We start from the raw sequence: 16,974 nt of genomic DNA, 5'->3' as shown, positions 1-16,974 counted from the left end.
CCTGTCTTGGATGCTTCCTGTACCCCAGATTCCAAAAACTAAATCTTCAGAGCAAATGGTTCGGCATTGTCCGCAGTCTATGCAAATTTAGTGTTCAGTGAAGAGAACTTGTTGTAGACCCAACACTGTCTACATATCAATTATACAGAAAAAAAAACCTTCCTAAGTGAAGAGAAACCTAAAGCAGTCGACAGTCCCCCTATTTGGTGTTGCAAGGCAGAGTCACTGTTCTGCCACTAGTATCCATGTTCAGAGCATTGCAATCTAAGATTCTAGAGAGTACACACTCCTGGTTCTGTCAGCATGCCCTGACTTTGGCAAATATTGAGCACAGCGTGTTTCTGTTCCCACTACTTTGGTTGGAGCAGAGTAGAATTGGATCAATCAGAAAATACAACCTATCATTCTCACCCTATTCATAAAGAATTTTGACTATAGAAGACCCAGAGGGATCTTACCCAGGAAGATGATTTCATTTTTTCCTCCATCTATTTTCATTTTAGGATTGCAATTTCATTTCTTGTTATGTTTCTTACTTTTATCTTCATTTTAGTTGAGTTTTCCTCTCTTCTGATTTTCTTTTTCATGTTTTCATTCTTCCTTCTTTTAATACGTATTTTTAAGATTCAACTCATTCTTCTTTCCCTTTTAATTTTTTAAATGCTCGTGGTTTTTATGTATCCTAGAAAACTGCTCCACCACTGAGTGACAGCTCCAGCCTTTCAATTTCCTTTTTTACTAATACAGTTTTATTGTTTTCAAAAGTACTTCTGCCTTTCTCCTCCATCCCACAAGAACTGAGGATCAATCCCATTGCCTAGTGTACAATGGACTGGTACTATGCCCCTGACCTATATTTTCTGAAGAATTAATTTCATTGAAGTCACAAACCAGTCTCACTTGAACTCTAGTGGGGTATAGCTACTTGATAAAATAGGGGAAGAATACAACCCCACCTGTTCACCCAGACAGAAAGGCTGACATTAGTTCCAGGGCAAATATCCACATTGTGGCAATAGAGAGGAAAACAATGTTAGGAGAGACCACATTTACTTCTATATTCTATAGCAGTCAATGCTGCAGCAGGGTGACTGCATGTAGCTGCATGGGACAGGTAGCTCTGGCAATGGAGTGTTACATAGTACAAGCTATGGTCTAATTGTTAACCTTCACTATAATACACATCCAGTCAGTCCATAGACCCCACAACATGAAGTAGCAAGGAAGACAAGAATCACTTTCAAATAGCAGATTTACTATCAACAGTGTGTTTAGAAGTCCACAGTTTCTACCAGTGCCATCAATCCAGGAGGGGTCACCATTGTGTTGGTGTGCCACAATTTATGCTGCCTACACATCTGCTTGAGGTACCAGAGTTTTCCCACTCTTTCAAGGATTACAGAAACACTACTCTTTTCTTAGCTGGTAATCTCTGTCTCTAAACTCTATTTACAAACAAAGAAGCTATAAGACATTTTGTTATAGAGTTTTATTATAGAGTACGTCTGTGAGCAACTCAACATTACATGAGCAATCAATTATTACAAGCCACACTAGGAGAAGAAATCAACATACCATGAAGGCCAGCATATAAAAGTAAAAAGGGAGTCATTATGGGCTTAGGGAGAAACCTGGTGCTAGGGAAATTCCCATAAATCCACAGGGATGACCCCCAGGTAAGAGTCCTAGCAATAGTGGAGAGGGTGCCTAAACTGGTCTTCCCCTATAATCAGATTCATGACTACTGTAATTGTCATCATAGTCCCTCCATCCAGTAACTAATGGAAGCAGATTCAGAGATCCAATTAAGACAAATCTAATATTGTATCTCTTAATATAATAATGGATATACAATTGCATGTATATAAAGAGTGGCATTGCTTGGCAGTGAGGTAAAAAAGAGTACTACAGAATAATTACAATGCATTAAGTTTAAATCAATGTTAATCTGAAATACACAATTTCTGGTGAAAGAAATAGAATAATTAGTGGGAGCTCATATGAATATTTTAAAAAAACTTTGAGTACAGACACATAGGCAAAAAGGAGTAGAAGCACAGAAAGGAAGGACACACTGTGACTTGAGTGGACTGGTTTCCTAAAGGGGAGGGGAAAGGACATCGTCAGGTATGTAGACGGGAGGCAGGAAGATAGTGAGCAATATAGGCAGAATAGTGAAGTTTTGTGTATTAAAAATATGGAGGTAACATTGGAATGTTCTTTAGCAAATCACATTCAAGTACACTACACATCGTGTTTTTTGCTTACATGACACATTCCTTATGTATATACAACACACAAATTTACACATCATGAAAAATTTGAAATCTTCTCAGTAAGAAGAAATATCTACCTGTGAGCAGAGTGGCCCTTGAGGGCATTAACAAAAACTGATTTTCTAAATATTTGGGCAAGAATTCTGCGGCTCCAATATAAGCCAGGGACTCCGTGGCTTTGCACATTGCATGACATATAAACAGAGGGCTCTTCAACAGACACTGAAACAGAACAGATCATATCACATTGATTCCATCTCATCACATGATAGTCATCCATCTGCAGGACTGGTTCTCTATAGTCTCAACTAAATGCAAATAATTATCCAAGCAAAACTATATGATTTTCTAGGCAGACACATCAGGACCAAATACATATGTCATCTTCAACTACCCAGTATCATGCACACACATACACACACGCGCACACACACACACACACACACACACACACACACTCTGAGTGAACTCTAAACTATATGAAGAAACACAGGTTTTGTGTATTTGCATGTATGCAGATGTTAATTCATGTTCAGATTCACATGCAAATATGTGCCCATGTATGTGTAGTCCACAAGACTTCAGGTGTCATTCCTCAGGTACTATCCATATTTCTTTTCTTTCTTTTCACAAAAAGAAAGAAAAGAAAAAACACAAAAGAAATTGTGAGATATACTAGTCTATAGATATACTGTTCTTGCTACTCTGGTCTTTTAGTGTGTCTTATTGTTACTAGATCAATGTTGTTTGTTTTACCTATATTTGTACCTATATTTTGCCATATAAACTCTAGAAAAATTGTTATTACTTAAAATAAAAACCCATGCCCTGTGATTATCACTGTATTGAATTTATAATTAGTTGACTAAGTTGCTTTTAAATGGCCATAGCTACTTTATGAATGGGCATTACACATCTGTCAATTTACCCAAGTGTGTACCAATACAAATATGTTAAGTTCAATTTTCTTCATGAAATTTTTATGTATAGCTTTTGAATGAGTTTCTGAGTTATTTATAATTTCGTGATTATGATTTAGTCTATAATCCAATTTTAGATTTAGATAAAATGTATGCAAGTGGCAAGGCACAGGGTCAAATCTGTTTAAAGATTATGTTTTCATGTACAGAAAAACCTGAAGTCAATACTAAAGCAATATTAAAACTGATACTTTGGTACAAGAATTTGCAGCAAAACAAACCAAAACAAAGCCAAACTATAAAGTCAAATAGCATTGAAATACTCAAATCAGCTTTCTGAGAAAGAAATGGAAGCATTCACAATCAAAATAACTGTCAAAAATGCCCAGAAATGAACCTTGTAAATGAAGCCCCTCTATAATGGAAATTGTAAATCAGTGATAAAAGAAATTGAAGTAGATATAACAAATGAAAAGATCATACTTGATCATAATAGAAAGAATACTGGCAAATGAAAAAGTGAACTATATATTCCATGCAACCTCAACCACAACACTAGTGATGCTATTTCAGAACTATTGAAAACAATGTTGGAATTCATAAGGGAGGGAAAAAAGGTCTCATTATGTTGAATTAATCTAACACAGCAAAGCTGGAGGTGTCATTATACCTGATATCAATACATACTACAGAGCCACAGTAGACAAATCAGCAGGACAAAGACAGAAAGGAAGATACAGAGCCCAGTAAGCCCAGGATAAAACTATGAAGCCTATCCAAAATTATCAGTCATCTATAGCTTGCTGATTTTTGATAAAGAATCAAAATGTATATGCTGAAGAGACAGGTTCTTCTACATATGGATGTTCACATGCTCATTTTTAAAATTTCCAAAGTATTGGTAACAGTTTTAGCTTAACCTTTAACAATGTTGTATTGTAGTTTAGCTCCTGCATTGTTAAAATATGTGCAAACAGTATTTACATAGAAATAAGTAGGCTAGGTATGGTTCTGCCTACCAGAAACTCCAGAACTTCAACGGCTGGAGAAATCTCAAATGTTCAAGAGTAGACTGAGCAGTACAATGCAACTTTAAAATAAAGTGAAAGTCTTGTTGAAATATAATGAATTACTAAAATGAATTCATGATTTAATAAAAAGTAGAACTTTGAGAATAAGAGCTTAGTGAAAACGAATCTTACCTTACATAGCATATCCACTTAGCTTTAAAAAAATTTAACCAATTCATATCTACCTCTACAAAGTCAATCTAATCTAAAAATAAAAAAAAATTCCTCACTTCTTTACCAAAACTAAAATACTTATATTTCAAGTGAATAAAAAATAAGACCAAGGAGAGTCAAAACCATCATGGACAATAAGAATACTGGCAGAGGTATCACAGTCCATAATTTCGAGTTAGACTACAGAACCATAATAATAAAGGAACAAGGTACTGAAACAAAAATACTTAAAAATAGATTATAAGATCCAGACATAACTCCATTCAACTACAGCCATCTGAGTTTTGATAAAGAAGCCTCTTCCATAAACGATGCTTCAAAACTAGACATACATGGGGACTAGAATCAGACTTTGATCCTTATCTCTCACCCTGCACAGAAAATCAGTTTTAAATGGATCTGAGAACCCAATATTAGAATTTTAACTCTGAAACAAGTAGAGGATAAACTTGGGTGGTGTAGGAGGTTCTTCTGTATTTGTGTTGGTTTCATTGGTTGATGGAGGAGGGTCATCTGTCTATGTGTTAGTTTCATTGGTTAATAAAAAAACTGCCTTGGCCCTTTTAAGACAGAAAATTAGGTAGGCAGAGTAGACTGAACAGAACTGTGGGAGAAAGAAAGCAGAGTCAGGCAGATGCCTCAGGCAGTCGCCATGCCTCTCTTCTCCGAGACAGACGCAGGTTAAGATCTCTCCTGGTAAGCCACCACCTCGTGGTGCTTCACAGATTACTAAATATGGGTTAAAGCAAGATATGAGAATTAGCCAATAAGAGGCTGAAACTAATGGGCCAGGCAGTGTTTAAATGAATACAGTTTCCGTGTAATTATTTTGGGGCATAAGGTAGCCAGCTGTTCAGGAGCCAGGTGGGAATGCAGCCCTCCACTCCTTCTACAATTGGTCATTAAAGAAACTGCCTTGGCCTAGTTGATAGGGTGGAACTCAGGTAGGTAGCGAAGACAGAACAGAATGCTGGGAAGAAGGGAAGTGAGGCAGACACCATGAATCTCTGGCCTGAGATGGACGTAGGTTAGAATCTTGCCGCTAAGGCACAGTCAGGTGGTGATACACAGATGTATCAGAAAGGGTTAATCAAGATGTGGGAGCCAGCCACTAAGAGGCTAGAAATAACTAACCAGGCAGTAATTTAATTAATACAATTTCTGTGTGGTTATTTCAGGGGTTAAGCTAGCCGGGCAGCAGGATGCAACCCGTTCCTCCTACTACAGTTAAGAATACAGTTAAAGATAAGTAAAGGAATTTCTAAACATGATCTTAGTGACTGGGGAAATCATGTGGGGTTGCATGAGGTCAAAACAGTTCTTTTCTGCAAAGGAGACCCATAAGAGAATCAGTAGGTAGCCTGCTAAATGGAAAAAAAGCCTTTTCCTTATCTGTGTGTAATAGAAGACTAGACTAAACAAAGAAAAAAAACTAAATCTAAAGAAAGCAAACAACACAAATAACAAACTGCCTAAGGAGTTGTACTGAGAGTCCTTTAAAAAGGAAGCACAAACAGCTAACAAATGCTTTCAAGGAAATTGGGCTCTCTTCCCTGGTGGAAGCTATTTCTCTTGCTCTCAATGTTTTTTAATTGCCTGTAGTTCTTTCTTTATAGTTAAGAGAGAGCAGGGACAGGGGAGTGCATGGGAAGGGAAAAAGGAAGGAAGGAGAAAGAGGAAGTCTTATTATATTTTAATTTCAAAATAAAAATATTTTTAAAAAGGAATAGATTGTTTTGAGTGGGTCAATGAGTAATGAAACAATATCTCCACCAAAGAAAAAATAACTGAAAATTGGGAAGATAGTGATACAAATGTAAAGTAAGATAGGAAAAATCAGATGATGGCATTTGGAAGACTTTTGCAGTATATCCAGAGTGAAAAATTCACTAAAAATGAATAAGAACTATATGTGACAATTACAACAGTGCAATTTATATGCCAGAAAGTAAGTTTTAAGTAGAAAAATAAACATTCAAAGTAGGACTAGATTATTGGAAAGGGCTTTCTCTTCACCGTGGTATCTGCTGCTATGGTGTCTATAAAAAGAAAAGATTTTGTACTCAATATTGTAATTTTTATGTGTTGGGAAGGAATATGTATAGACACAACTTCTTCAAATTTATGTTATCTTGTTAAATATCATATCTACCTCTCCAGAAAATATAAACAAAAAATATTTAAAAAACAATGAAAAATAAATCAAAATCAAAGTTGGGCACCAGCAGTCTCTGGAAATAGGCAGATTTCTAGTAATGATAAATAATAAAGTGTTCTTTCTTTCCATCACAAGGGAAATGAGAAATTTAATTAAGAGACTCCAAAACGTTCATACAAATTTATTAAACACTTTGCCATTTTCTTAAATCTATATGAAAATTAAACAGGCCAACATAACTGGCTAACATAACAGAAGTATTTTACTTTACCTGAAGAGCATCAACCAAATCCTTCAAACGAGGTCCAAATTTCTTATATTTAAGGTTCTTGTCAACGGTGGAAGATTCTTTTTCTTTTTGAAGTCTTATCTTATTTGCACCTATAGGTCACAAGTGAAACAATCTTATGTTGAAGCAAGTAAGAAGACATAATAATCCCAGTTTGTCATGGAAAGGCAAGTGAGTTATTTTAAAACAGATTAAAACCAATGTATAACTTAGAATGCAAATTAATCTACAGTAGTTCTTTGCAAAGTCACTTATTTGATAATGAAAATTTCTCACATCTGCACTGCCCAACCCTGCAGTTGATCACTATGTATTTCTCTTAACTGCTGAAAGGGTGCTTCCTAAAATTAACTGATTCTTAATTTAATGTAGAATTCGATAGTCACATTCAATAAATTATTAATATTTGATGACCCAGCCCTAAAAAAAACCCTTCAAAAAAACCACCTTTTTATATCAAAGCATATTTTGTGGTAATAAAGAACACTAAGAAGTAAGAACTTTTTGTAATAATACACAGTAATAATTTAATAGTAGTAATAGTAGTAATAAACATAACTATAATAGTTTCTTTCCCATCCACATATCATTACACTTTTTTGGTCTTGAAATATTCTTACTCACTATCCTCTCCCAGCTTCATCTTTTCTTCTTATACAGTCCCTTTTCACCCTTCATGTCTTACATATAAAGGTCATTTAGACTATTAGGTATCTCAAGCCCTGGTTGTAAGAGTTTGAGAGATTGCCTGACTATACAGGTAATGGAAGGGTCATTTAGATTACTAGCTATCTTGGTGGAGTGGCCTGGCAAAAGAGATAACACAGATGACTAGGATGTTAATAACCTCCAATCCCCAGCTTTCTGGATGCAAGAATGGATTCTATGTCCTTTCCTTTGATAGGGCAATCCTGTGTGCTTAACATTCCTAGTTTCTCTGGAGATCTGTGGATGTAAGGACCTTTGTGCTCCCAACATATAGGCACTGCATTTTTTTGCCCATTATCCTGTAAATGAACACCTAAATTGGTTTGATTTTCTAGCTATTGTAAAATAGCGAGGCAATGAGCAAAGACACAGCGCTATTTCTTTGATAGAGTCCTTCGTGTAAACATAACAAAGAGTGGTATGAATAGGTCATATGGTAGATTTATTTAAATTTTTGAAAAAGATTTTTACTTATGTGTAGATGTATGTGGGGGGGGGGCATGTGTCTGTGTGTACATGTGTGTGTGCACAAAAAATTGCTTTTAAAGCCCAGAGGTACAGACAGTTGTGACCAAATTCAGGTCCTCTATAAGAGTGGTATGCTTTCCTAACTGCAAAGACATCTTACCAGCCCCTTATTTCAGAATATTTATTTTTCTTTCGAGGAACCTTCAGAGTACCTGTACAACTACATATTCCCGCCAGTGGGGAGTCGTTTTTTTTCTTACCTACCCCATCCTCACTAGCCTTTATTCTCCTGATGACAGCTATTTTAACCAAGTCAAGGTGAAATTTCAGTGCATTTCCCCAATGAAAAAAGATGTTGAACATTTTTCAAATGTTTATTGTCATTTGCATTTTTTAAAGAAGTGACTCTGAGTTTTGGGCATGTGTTCTGAGAGTGATGAGCTTTCCTTTTCAGAGTTGTTCCAGTTTCATCTCAAATGTCTAGGAATATTTTAATTTTCATTCCTTTTTTTTTGTAATAACTAAAAGCTCAGACTTCCGTTAAGTCCCTTTTGCTCTTTGCCTGCATGTTCTTACTGCCTGCTACTACAAAGTCCATTCATTCCTTCACTTCATTTGAACCTACTTCTTCAGGATTTCAATGTATAGTGAAGACCTGCTAACACACCCCATCCTTATGGGCAGAAAAACTAGAGGATTTTTTGGGCCTTCTGTTTACAAATAGTCATTGTTGGATTAAATGGCCCACAGACTGTAAGTCATTCTAATAAACCCCCTTTCTGTATGTAGAGAGAGATTCATTCTATAAACTCTGTTACTTTAGAGAATCCTGACTAAAACACCAGGTAAATAGAGTCCGTGTGGTTCATTTTTAAAGACAATTGTGCACTTTAAGCAAAAGACTATTATTAAAAGGAAATAATGAGTGATACAAATATACACTAGTGAATTTGTAGTGTATGAATGTAATATTTGGATGCCCTATTGCTTGATTGGGTAAAAAGAAAACAAGAACTACAACACTATGATACTATTTATCACAGCGTAATACCTGCAGGAGAGTCATATTTATAAGGAAATATAATTTATCTATGCTTTGAGAGTGGGAGCTGAGGGCATGGATTACTCTAAGTAAGTAATTATGTTTTTATACTCACCAGGTAAACTCGATGGAAAACATAGTAATGGGATTAAGGTGACCCACACAAGCAGAGTGGCACTAACAAAACCAGCCCACCAATTGATCTGCTGCCATAGAGACGAGAGATTTATCCTTGAATAAAGAAAAATTGGAAAGTTTAAATTAGGGACATTTAAAATTCAAATCATAATTAGTGGTGAGAGAGAATTTTCTGTTAATTTGCATTAATTTCTAATTTCTCACTATTAATTTTTGGCTTTTGTTTGTAAGTGTCAGTGGCTGATGTTCAGTTGTGGGGTTTGCTTTTTGATCTTCTCAGTGCCTAACTTTCCCACCTTCCTTTTCAGTGACACTCCTCAGGTGGCAGAAGTTCCTGTGTGTACCGATTCAAAATGATCTCCATTAACAGCTGTGCCACTGGAAAACCAAGTCTTCCCTCTTTATCCTGCTCCTTTAAACCTTTCACCTCGATCTCTGAGGCAGCTTCTCTTGTACATGGAACCTGACCCTTAGGGTCACATATCATCTGAAATCCCTTCCTTCAGGTCTCTTTTGTTAAGTGTATTTGATAGTTCTGTGGTCTTTTGCTAATCTCAGAGTTTAGCATCCGGCAAGGCAGAGACAGAATATGAAAGACCCTGTGCTGGCATTTGTTAAATTTTTGTTTCACAGAGTAAGCATGAAATATCAACATCCCTAGTCTTTAATCAATGCTGAGACCACCTAGAATAGTTTTCAAAGTTTATTCAAGGTTTTTGTTTGTCTGGTTTTTTTTTCAAACATTTAGGGATAAAATCTACAGAAATCCGTGAATACACTATTACTAATATTTTCAGCTTCACACCCATGGAAAATCTTAGCCAGAAACTACAAAGATGACATAGACAGAAATTGGAAGCACTGAATATCATTGCAAGGAACATGGTTTGGATTCGAGTACCCACACAGTCGCTAACAGTCCATAAGTTAATTTTTAAAGGATTCAACACCTTCCTCTCTACTTTTCTAGAACCAAAAAGAAGCATACAGAGAGAAATCAGGAAAATAAGCATATTCACAGCTGCACCAAAACATAACACACCTAGGGAAAAATTAATGAAGGTAAAGGTGAAGTACACAAAACTCTAGAAGGTCAAATACCACCAAGAACTGGAGAAGACAGTAAAAGGAAGTAGTAATAGTTGGATTGACATTCATATACATGATTTAGAAGAATTAATAGTGTGAAAATGGACTGTCGCAGTTGGAGCTTCTATTGCTGCAGAGACACCATGACCACAGCAAATCTTAAAAAAGAAAGCACTTAATTGAGATAGGAGCATACACTTTCAGAGACTTAGTTCATTATCATAATAGCAGGAAGCATTGCATGTTGCAGGCAGACATCCTGCTGGAGAAGGACCTGCTACATGTTGCTGTGTGGACAACATCAAGTAGACAGATTGCCACAATGAGTTTCAGCAAAAGAGGCATCAAAACCCACCCCCACAGTAACACACTTCCTCCAACAAGGCCACACCTACTTCAACAAGCTCACAGGTCCTAATAGTGCCACCCTTTTCAGGGGACCATTTTCTTTCAAAAAACCACATTATGCTTCCTGATCCCCAAAAGCTTATAATAATAAAATGATACAAAAATGCATTCAGTCTAACTTCAAAAGTCCCCATAATCTATAACTTCAAAAGTCCCCATAATCTATATCAAACTATTTAAAACTCTAAAGTTCAAAGTATTTTCTGAGATTCATATAATCTCTTAACTGTAATCTCCTATAAATCAAAATAAAAAAAAACAGATCACATGCTTCTAAGACATAATGGCACAGATTATACATTATCATTCCAAAATGTAGGGAAGGGAGCATAGTGAGGAAATACTGGGCCAAAGCAAGACTAAAAACCATCTGGGCAAACTCCAAACTCAGCATCTCCATGTCTGATGCCAAAACACTCTTCAGATATCCAACTCCTTCCAGCTCTGTTAACTGCAATATACTAAATCTTCTTGGGACCACGTCCTGTTGGCAGCTTTCTTCAGTAGATATCCCAGTACTCTCTAGCATCTTGAGGTCTCCAAGGCAATCTAGGCATTACCTTCACAGCTTCATACAACAGGGAGCATTACCACAGTATGCTTGCAGATATGGTGCTGTCTGTATCTTGGTGTGCAGGCAATAGAGCTGAAAGGAGTAGTCGTCTGAAAAGCATTTTTTTCTGTATGTTGAGTGTTTTGATTATTGTATGATGGAACACCTTTTTTTCTGGTCCAATCTAATTGTTGTTCTGTATGTTTCTTGTACCTTAATAGGCACCTTACCTCTTTTTCTAGGTTAGAAAATTTTCTTCTATGATTTTATTTGAAAATATTTTCTGGGCCTTTGAGCTAATATTCTTCTATTATTCTATTCTTGTTTGGTCTCTTCATAGTGTGCCAGACTTCCTGGATGATTTGTGTCAGAAGGTTTTTTTTGACTTACCATTTTCTTTGACTGATGTATCCATTTTTTCTACCATACCTTCAATTATTCAGATTCCCACTTCCATGTCTTGTATGCTTTTGGTGATGCTTACCTTTTGTAGTTCCTATTTTAATTCCTAAAAATTCATTTCCAGAACTATTCAGTTTGGGTTTTCTTTATTGGTTCTTTTTCCAGTTTCAGGACTTGAACAGTTTTATTCATTTCTTTACACTGCTTTCTTGTATTTCTTTTAGGTGTTCATTCATTTCCTCTTGAAGGACCTCAATCATATTCAAATAGTTGATCTTAAGATGTCTTCCTCCAATTTCAATTCCTCCAATGTATGTGTGTTTTCCTGGATTTCTTTATAAGATTTATTCATTTCCTCTTTAAGACTCTTGTGGTAAAACAGTTGCTTTTAAAGTCTTTTCCCTGTGCTTCAGCATGGTGGAATATTCAGAGACTAGCTGAACTCTAGTGGAGATATAGTGCCCTGACTTCTATAGTGTTTTTATGCTTGCATCTTAGTGTCTTAATTTGGCAAGGTTATCATTCTAGGTGCCAATTTCTGGATTTTTCTTTGTTGGGTTGGTATTTGTTTCTTAGTTTCTGTTTCCTTTCTGGATTTCTGAAGAATGTGATGATGGTGTATTGACTGGTTTCCTGTCTTGATCAGCTAGTGTATTCCTAAGGAATGCACATTCATGTTGGATTCTGAGGCGCTGGGATGAGTTGGGAGAAGAAAGCTTGGTCATTGTGTTCCACTGGAGATGGGGTCAGAAAAGAGGCTTCAACAGTTTTCCAGCTACAGAGCTAGGGAAAAATTGGGGTGATAGCACTTCAGGATCAGGAATAGATAGTGGGACCACCTTCATTCTACTTGTTTTTGGTCTTTGGTTTGGCAGGGAGTGCCTACTACTGTGTAGGTTGGGACAAAACAGAGTGGGTCCTGGAAGGTTAGAAGACAAAGATCAGTGTCATGCATATGAGATGGGAGCAAAGGGGAAGGAAAGACTGCTATGGGTGTTCTGCAGCAGTAATACTACTACCTTTTTTGTTAGCTTTTCAGAAATTCTGACCAAGAAGCTTGTTTGTAGTCACTTATACAATTTGAAAGCTGAACAACCCTTAGATTCACTTTTGCCAAGATTCTACTGTTAATGGAATGTAGATTTACAACACTACAAGGGATACATAAATGCAAAATTTCTTAATGAAATACTTGCAAACCAAGTACAAGAGCACAGTGAAAAGATTATTCACCATGATCAAGTAGGCTTCATCCTAGAGATGCAGGTATGGTTCAATGTAAATAAACCAATAAACATGGACTACCACATAAAGAGAATGAAAGACAAAAATCACATCATCATCTCACTAGATACAGTAGCTGCCTTTGACAAAATGCAACATTACTTTGTGATACAATTTCTAGAGAGATTAGGGATATGAGGAACACACCTCAACATAACCAAAGCAATTGACGTCAAGCCTACAACCATCATCAACCTCAATAGAGAAAAACTCAAAGCATTTCCACTAAAATTAGGTATGTAAACAAAGAACCCTTCATACCTACTCATTATAGTAGAGTAAGTCTTAGCTAAAATATTAAGACTACAAAAGGCATTCAAGGTAACACAAACAGGAAAGGAAGAAGTCAAATTATCAATATTAGCAAATTAAATGTTTTTATGGATAAAATACCATAAAGACTCTGACAGGAAACTTCTACTGATAACAAACACGTTTAGCAAAGTAGCAGATAAAAATATTTGACAAACAAGAATCAGTATTCTTCTTATATGCAAAGAAAAGACTGAGAAGAATTATGGAAACACCTTTTACAATAGTATCAAAATTATCTTGAGATCATTCTAACAAAGTGAATGAACAACTTGTGTAATAAAAAATTTCAAGATGCTAAAAAAGATCAGAAGGTGTGAGATCTCCCATGCTCAAGGATCATGAGGGTTAATACAGGGGAAATGGCCATCCTACCAAAAACAAACTGCAGATTCAACAAAAGCTGCATCAAAATTCCAACACAATTTGTGACAATAATTGAGTAAAAACTTCAACTTCTTATGAAAACACACACAAACACACACACGTGCACTAAAACAATACTAAATAATGAAAGTTTTGCTGAAGGTATCATGATCTCTAATTGTGACTTTTAATACAGAACTATAGTACTAAAAACACTACGGTATTAGCATTAAAAACAGCATATTGATCCATAGAATCAACTGAAGACTACACATATAAAGACACAGAGCTTTTTATTTCAAAACCAAATGATACAAACTGCAGAAAGAATAGTATCTCCAAAAACAGTAGTGCAAACTGTATAGTTTCATGTAGAAGAATGCAAATAGATCCCTATCTGTCACATTACATAAAACTCAACTTCAAGTCAATCACGGGCCTTAATCTAAGACCAAATAAGCTGAATCTGACAGAGGAGAGAGAGCATGGAGAATAAGGTTGAGCTCATTAACATGAGAAAGGACTTTCTGAACAGGACTCTAATAAGCACCAAAACCAACAATTAATAAATGAGACTTCATGAAGCTAAAAAGCTTCTAAAAGGCAAAGGATATACAATCATTCAAGCCAAACAACAGCCAAAAAAATGTGTAAAAATTTTTGCCAGTTACATGTTTGATAGAATATTAATATTTCAATATATAAAGAACTAGAACATGAAACATAACCCAATTTAAAAATGAAGTATAAAACTATTGGCGTCTCAATAGGCCAAACACAAATGGTTGAGAAATACTTAAAGAAATGCTCAACAACTTTATCAGGAAAATGCCCATTAGAACTACATTGAGAGTTTTGTCTCACACCTGTCAGGCTGTCAAGATCAACAAAATAAATGACAGTAGATGCTGACTACAGTGCACACCGGTGCAGCCATTATGGAAATCAATGTCATGTTTTCCTCAGGAAGCTGGGAGTCAGTATATCTCAAAATTCAATTACACCGCTCGTGGGTATATATCCCAAAACTTCTGCAGTAACACTTGCTCATCCATGTTCATTGCTGCTGTTTTTATAGTAGCCAGAAACTGGAAATGGCCAAGATGTCCATCGACTGAAGAACAAACAATAAAAATGTGGCACTCAGAAAATTAGAATATTATTCATTTGTTAAAAATGAAATTGTCAATGTTTGAAGGTGGATGGGTGGAACCAGAAGAAAGTCATCCTTTGTCAGGTAACCCAGACACACACACACACACAAAAACAAGTCCTATATATTTTCTCTTATATGTGGATGTTAGCTCTCAAACCTTTAATATCTGTGTACAATAGAAATAACACCAGAAGTACCTACTGAGGGACAAAGAGGAAGAAAACGATATCAAAAGGAAGGGGAAATACAACTTAATTTTATGGAGATACAAGAAAGAAATTCATAGGTTAAGGAAGAGGGTTGATTAAGATTAAATAATTAAGGAAGAGGATGAGGGAGAAGGATAAAGGAGGGACTTTAGGGAGGAATGACTAACACAAAAGGCTATTTGAAATCCCATATGGAAACATGGTACAGTAAAAGCTTCCTAAAATATCTACATATATGAAGGGAATCAAACTGGAATCACAAAATGGGGGAGACAATGCTGCAACTAGCTATTTTATGCTGTCAAGTCCCAGGGATAAGGTAAATTGCTGATTCATTTATCAAGGGCATGATATGAAACCCCCATCTACCACTAGCTGTTACCAAGGCTATCAGTTGCTCTCTACAACTCAATTGTTTAATACAACACTTATATCATCAAACAAAGAGATTTTGAACTAGTGCCTAATTAGAGACATTATCCGTACTGTCTAGTGTTCATGGTACTGGAAGGCATCCTGCAAGTTACCAAAGGAAAAATGTAATTATCAATATCACCAATCTATAAAGCTTGTGACCTTCAACAGCACCCTTCCTTCAAGTGGTATCAGTGCAATAGTGTCACAAAAGCAACAACATTTTTATTGGATTTAAGGTCTACTCCAAAAGATGAAACCCATATCTGATACTGCTAAAGTGGCCAAGAACCTGAGACAAGGTAAGTCATGGCCCTAGCGGAAAACCTAATACTATTATTTTGCTAAAGGACTACAGCAATCAAATAACTAGTTTTCTCGTATACCTGTAGCATGGTGCCTTGTTCAACCCACATCTGAGAAGCTTTTTCTTGCAGTAGAAGGTAATTAACAAAAAGACACAATGAGATAATGTGGAGTGAGACACATTGGAGCACTCAGTCCTAAGTGGGATGTCTTCATCAAACCCCTCCCCTCAAGTCTTGGGGCTCTGGATGGAAGAAGAAGTGAAAAGATTGTAAAATCCAGAAGTGACAAATGACTCCAGGATAGCATCTTCCAGACATGATAGGACTGATCCACATATGAACTCAGAGACTATAGTAACACACAGAAGATCTGCACTAGTCCAAGATGGGGTCCCAGTTACTGAGACGGGGAAAAAGACAATGGATCCCAGTCCTAACAATGAAACTCTTTTCAATAGATGCCCATTTGTGAAGGAACAGTAAGTTTTCTATAGTAGAGTGTCACTGTGTATAACAGCAATGTTCCAGAGCTGGTCTCCATGAACTCAATGGGTCTTTTGCAAACTATTTTTTTTTCATCTCGTTTTGTTTTATCATTTTTTGTCTTACTGGTCTTTTGCTTGTTTCCTTTTTTGATTTTCATTTTTGTGGGTGTAGTTTCTTTTTCATATTTTGTTTTTGTTTTATTGAATGCACGAGAGAGAGAGAGAGACAGAGAGAGAGAGACAGAGAGAAAGATTATAATATTAGGTGGCTAGGGAGACAGAGAGGATCGGAGAGAAGTATGACCTGGAGGAAGAGTATCATTATAATATTACGTTAAAAACTCTAAGCAAGGTGGAAACTTCTACATATCATGCAAATAATTATAACTATGGTACTGTACTGAGTGAATATTGTATGCTTTTATCAACAAAATAAAAAGTTATTGATCTTTTAAGTAATGGTTTTAGTTATATTTCAAAAAATAAAAATATATATGCACACTATAAATGTATTTATGTTTACATATATGTACATGTCACACTCAACTTATGCATTGTTATAACAATATTACTAATTAAATATATATTATTTATGGGCCACGGTATCTATTCAAGTATTCTATAGTATTTACACAAAATAGAAAAGTAAATAGTATGACTTACAATCTGTTCAAAGCTTGATTCTTTGGAGGTTTAAAATTTGGTGATCCCACTATGAAACCCAGACCGTATCCCAGTACTTGTA

At 35.9% G+C, this 16,974-nt stretch overlaps 1 protein-coding gene across 1 annotated transcript in view; it reads right to left on the bottom strand.

Moving 5' to 3' along the window:
* The window catches only part of LOC119821917 (solute carrier organic anion transporter family member 6A1-like), a 56,620-nt gene that overhangs the window by 30,800 nt on the left and 8,846 nt on the right, over window positions 1-16,974 (bottom strand). Inside the window, exons 4-7 of the mRNA XM_042055619.1 lie at window positions 16,893-16,974; window positions 9,221-9,336; window positions 6,870-6,979; window positions 2,354-2,498 (exon numbers count right to left, since the gene is read on the bottom strand). The exon at window positions 16,893-16,974 is cut by the window's right edge and continues 15 nt beyond it. Of these exons, the coding sequence (XP_041911553.1) occupies window positions 2,354-2,498; window positions 6,870-6,979; window positions 9,221-9,336; window positions 16,893-16,974 (453 nt within the window). The remainder of the gene's footprint in view (window positions 1-2,353; window positions 2,499-6,869; window positions 6,980-9,220; window positions 9,337-16,892) is intronic.

The sequence above is a fragment of the Arvicola amphibius genome, chromosome 8, assembly GCF_903992535.2.
Source record: "Arvicola amphibius chromosome 8, mArvAmp1.2, whole genome shotgun sequence".
NCBI classification, from domain to species: Eukaryota; Metazoa; Chordata; class Mammalia; order Rodentia; family Cricetidae; genus Arvicola; species Arvicola amphibius.
The sequence above is the reverse complement of the archived record's forward strand: the minus strand, read 5'-3'. Positions and strand labels throughout refer to the sequence as shown.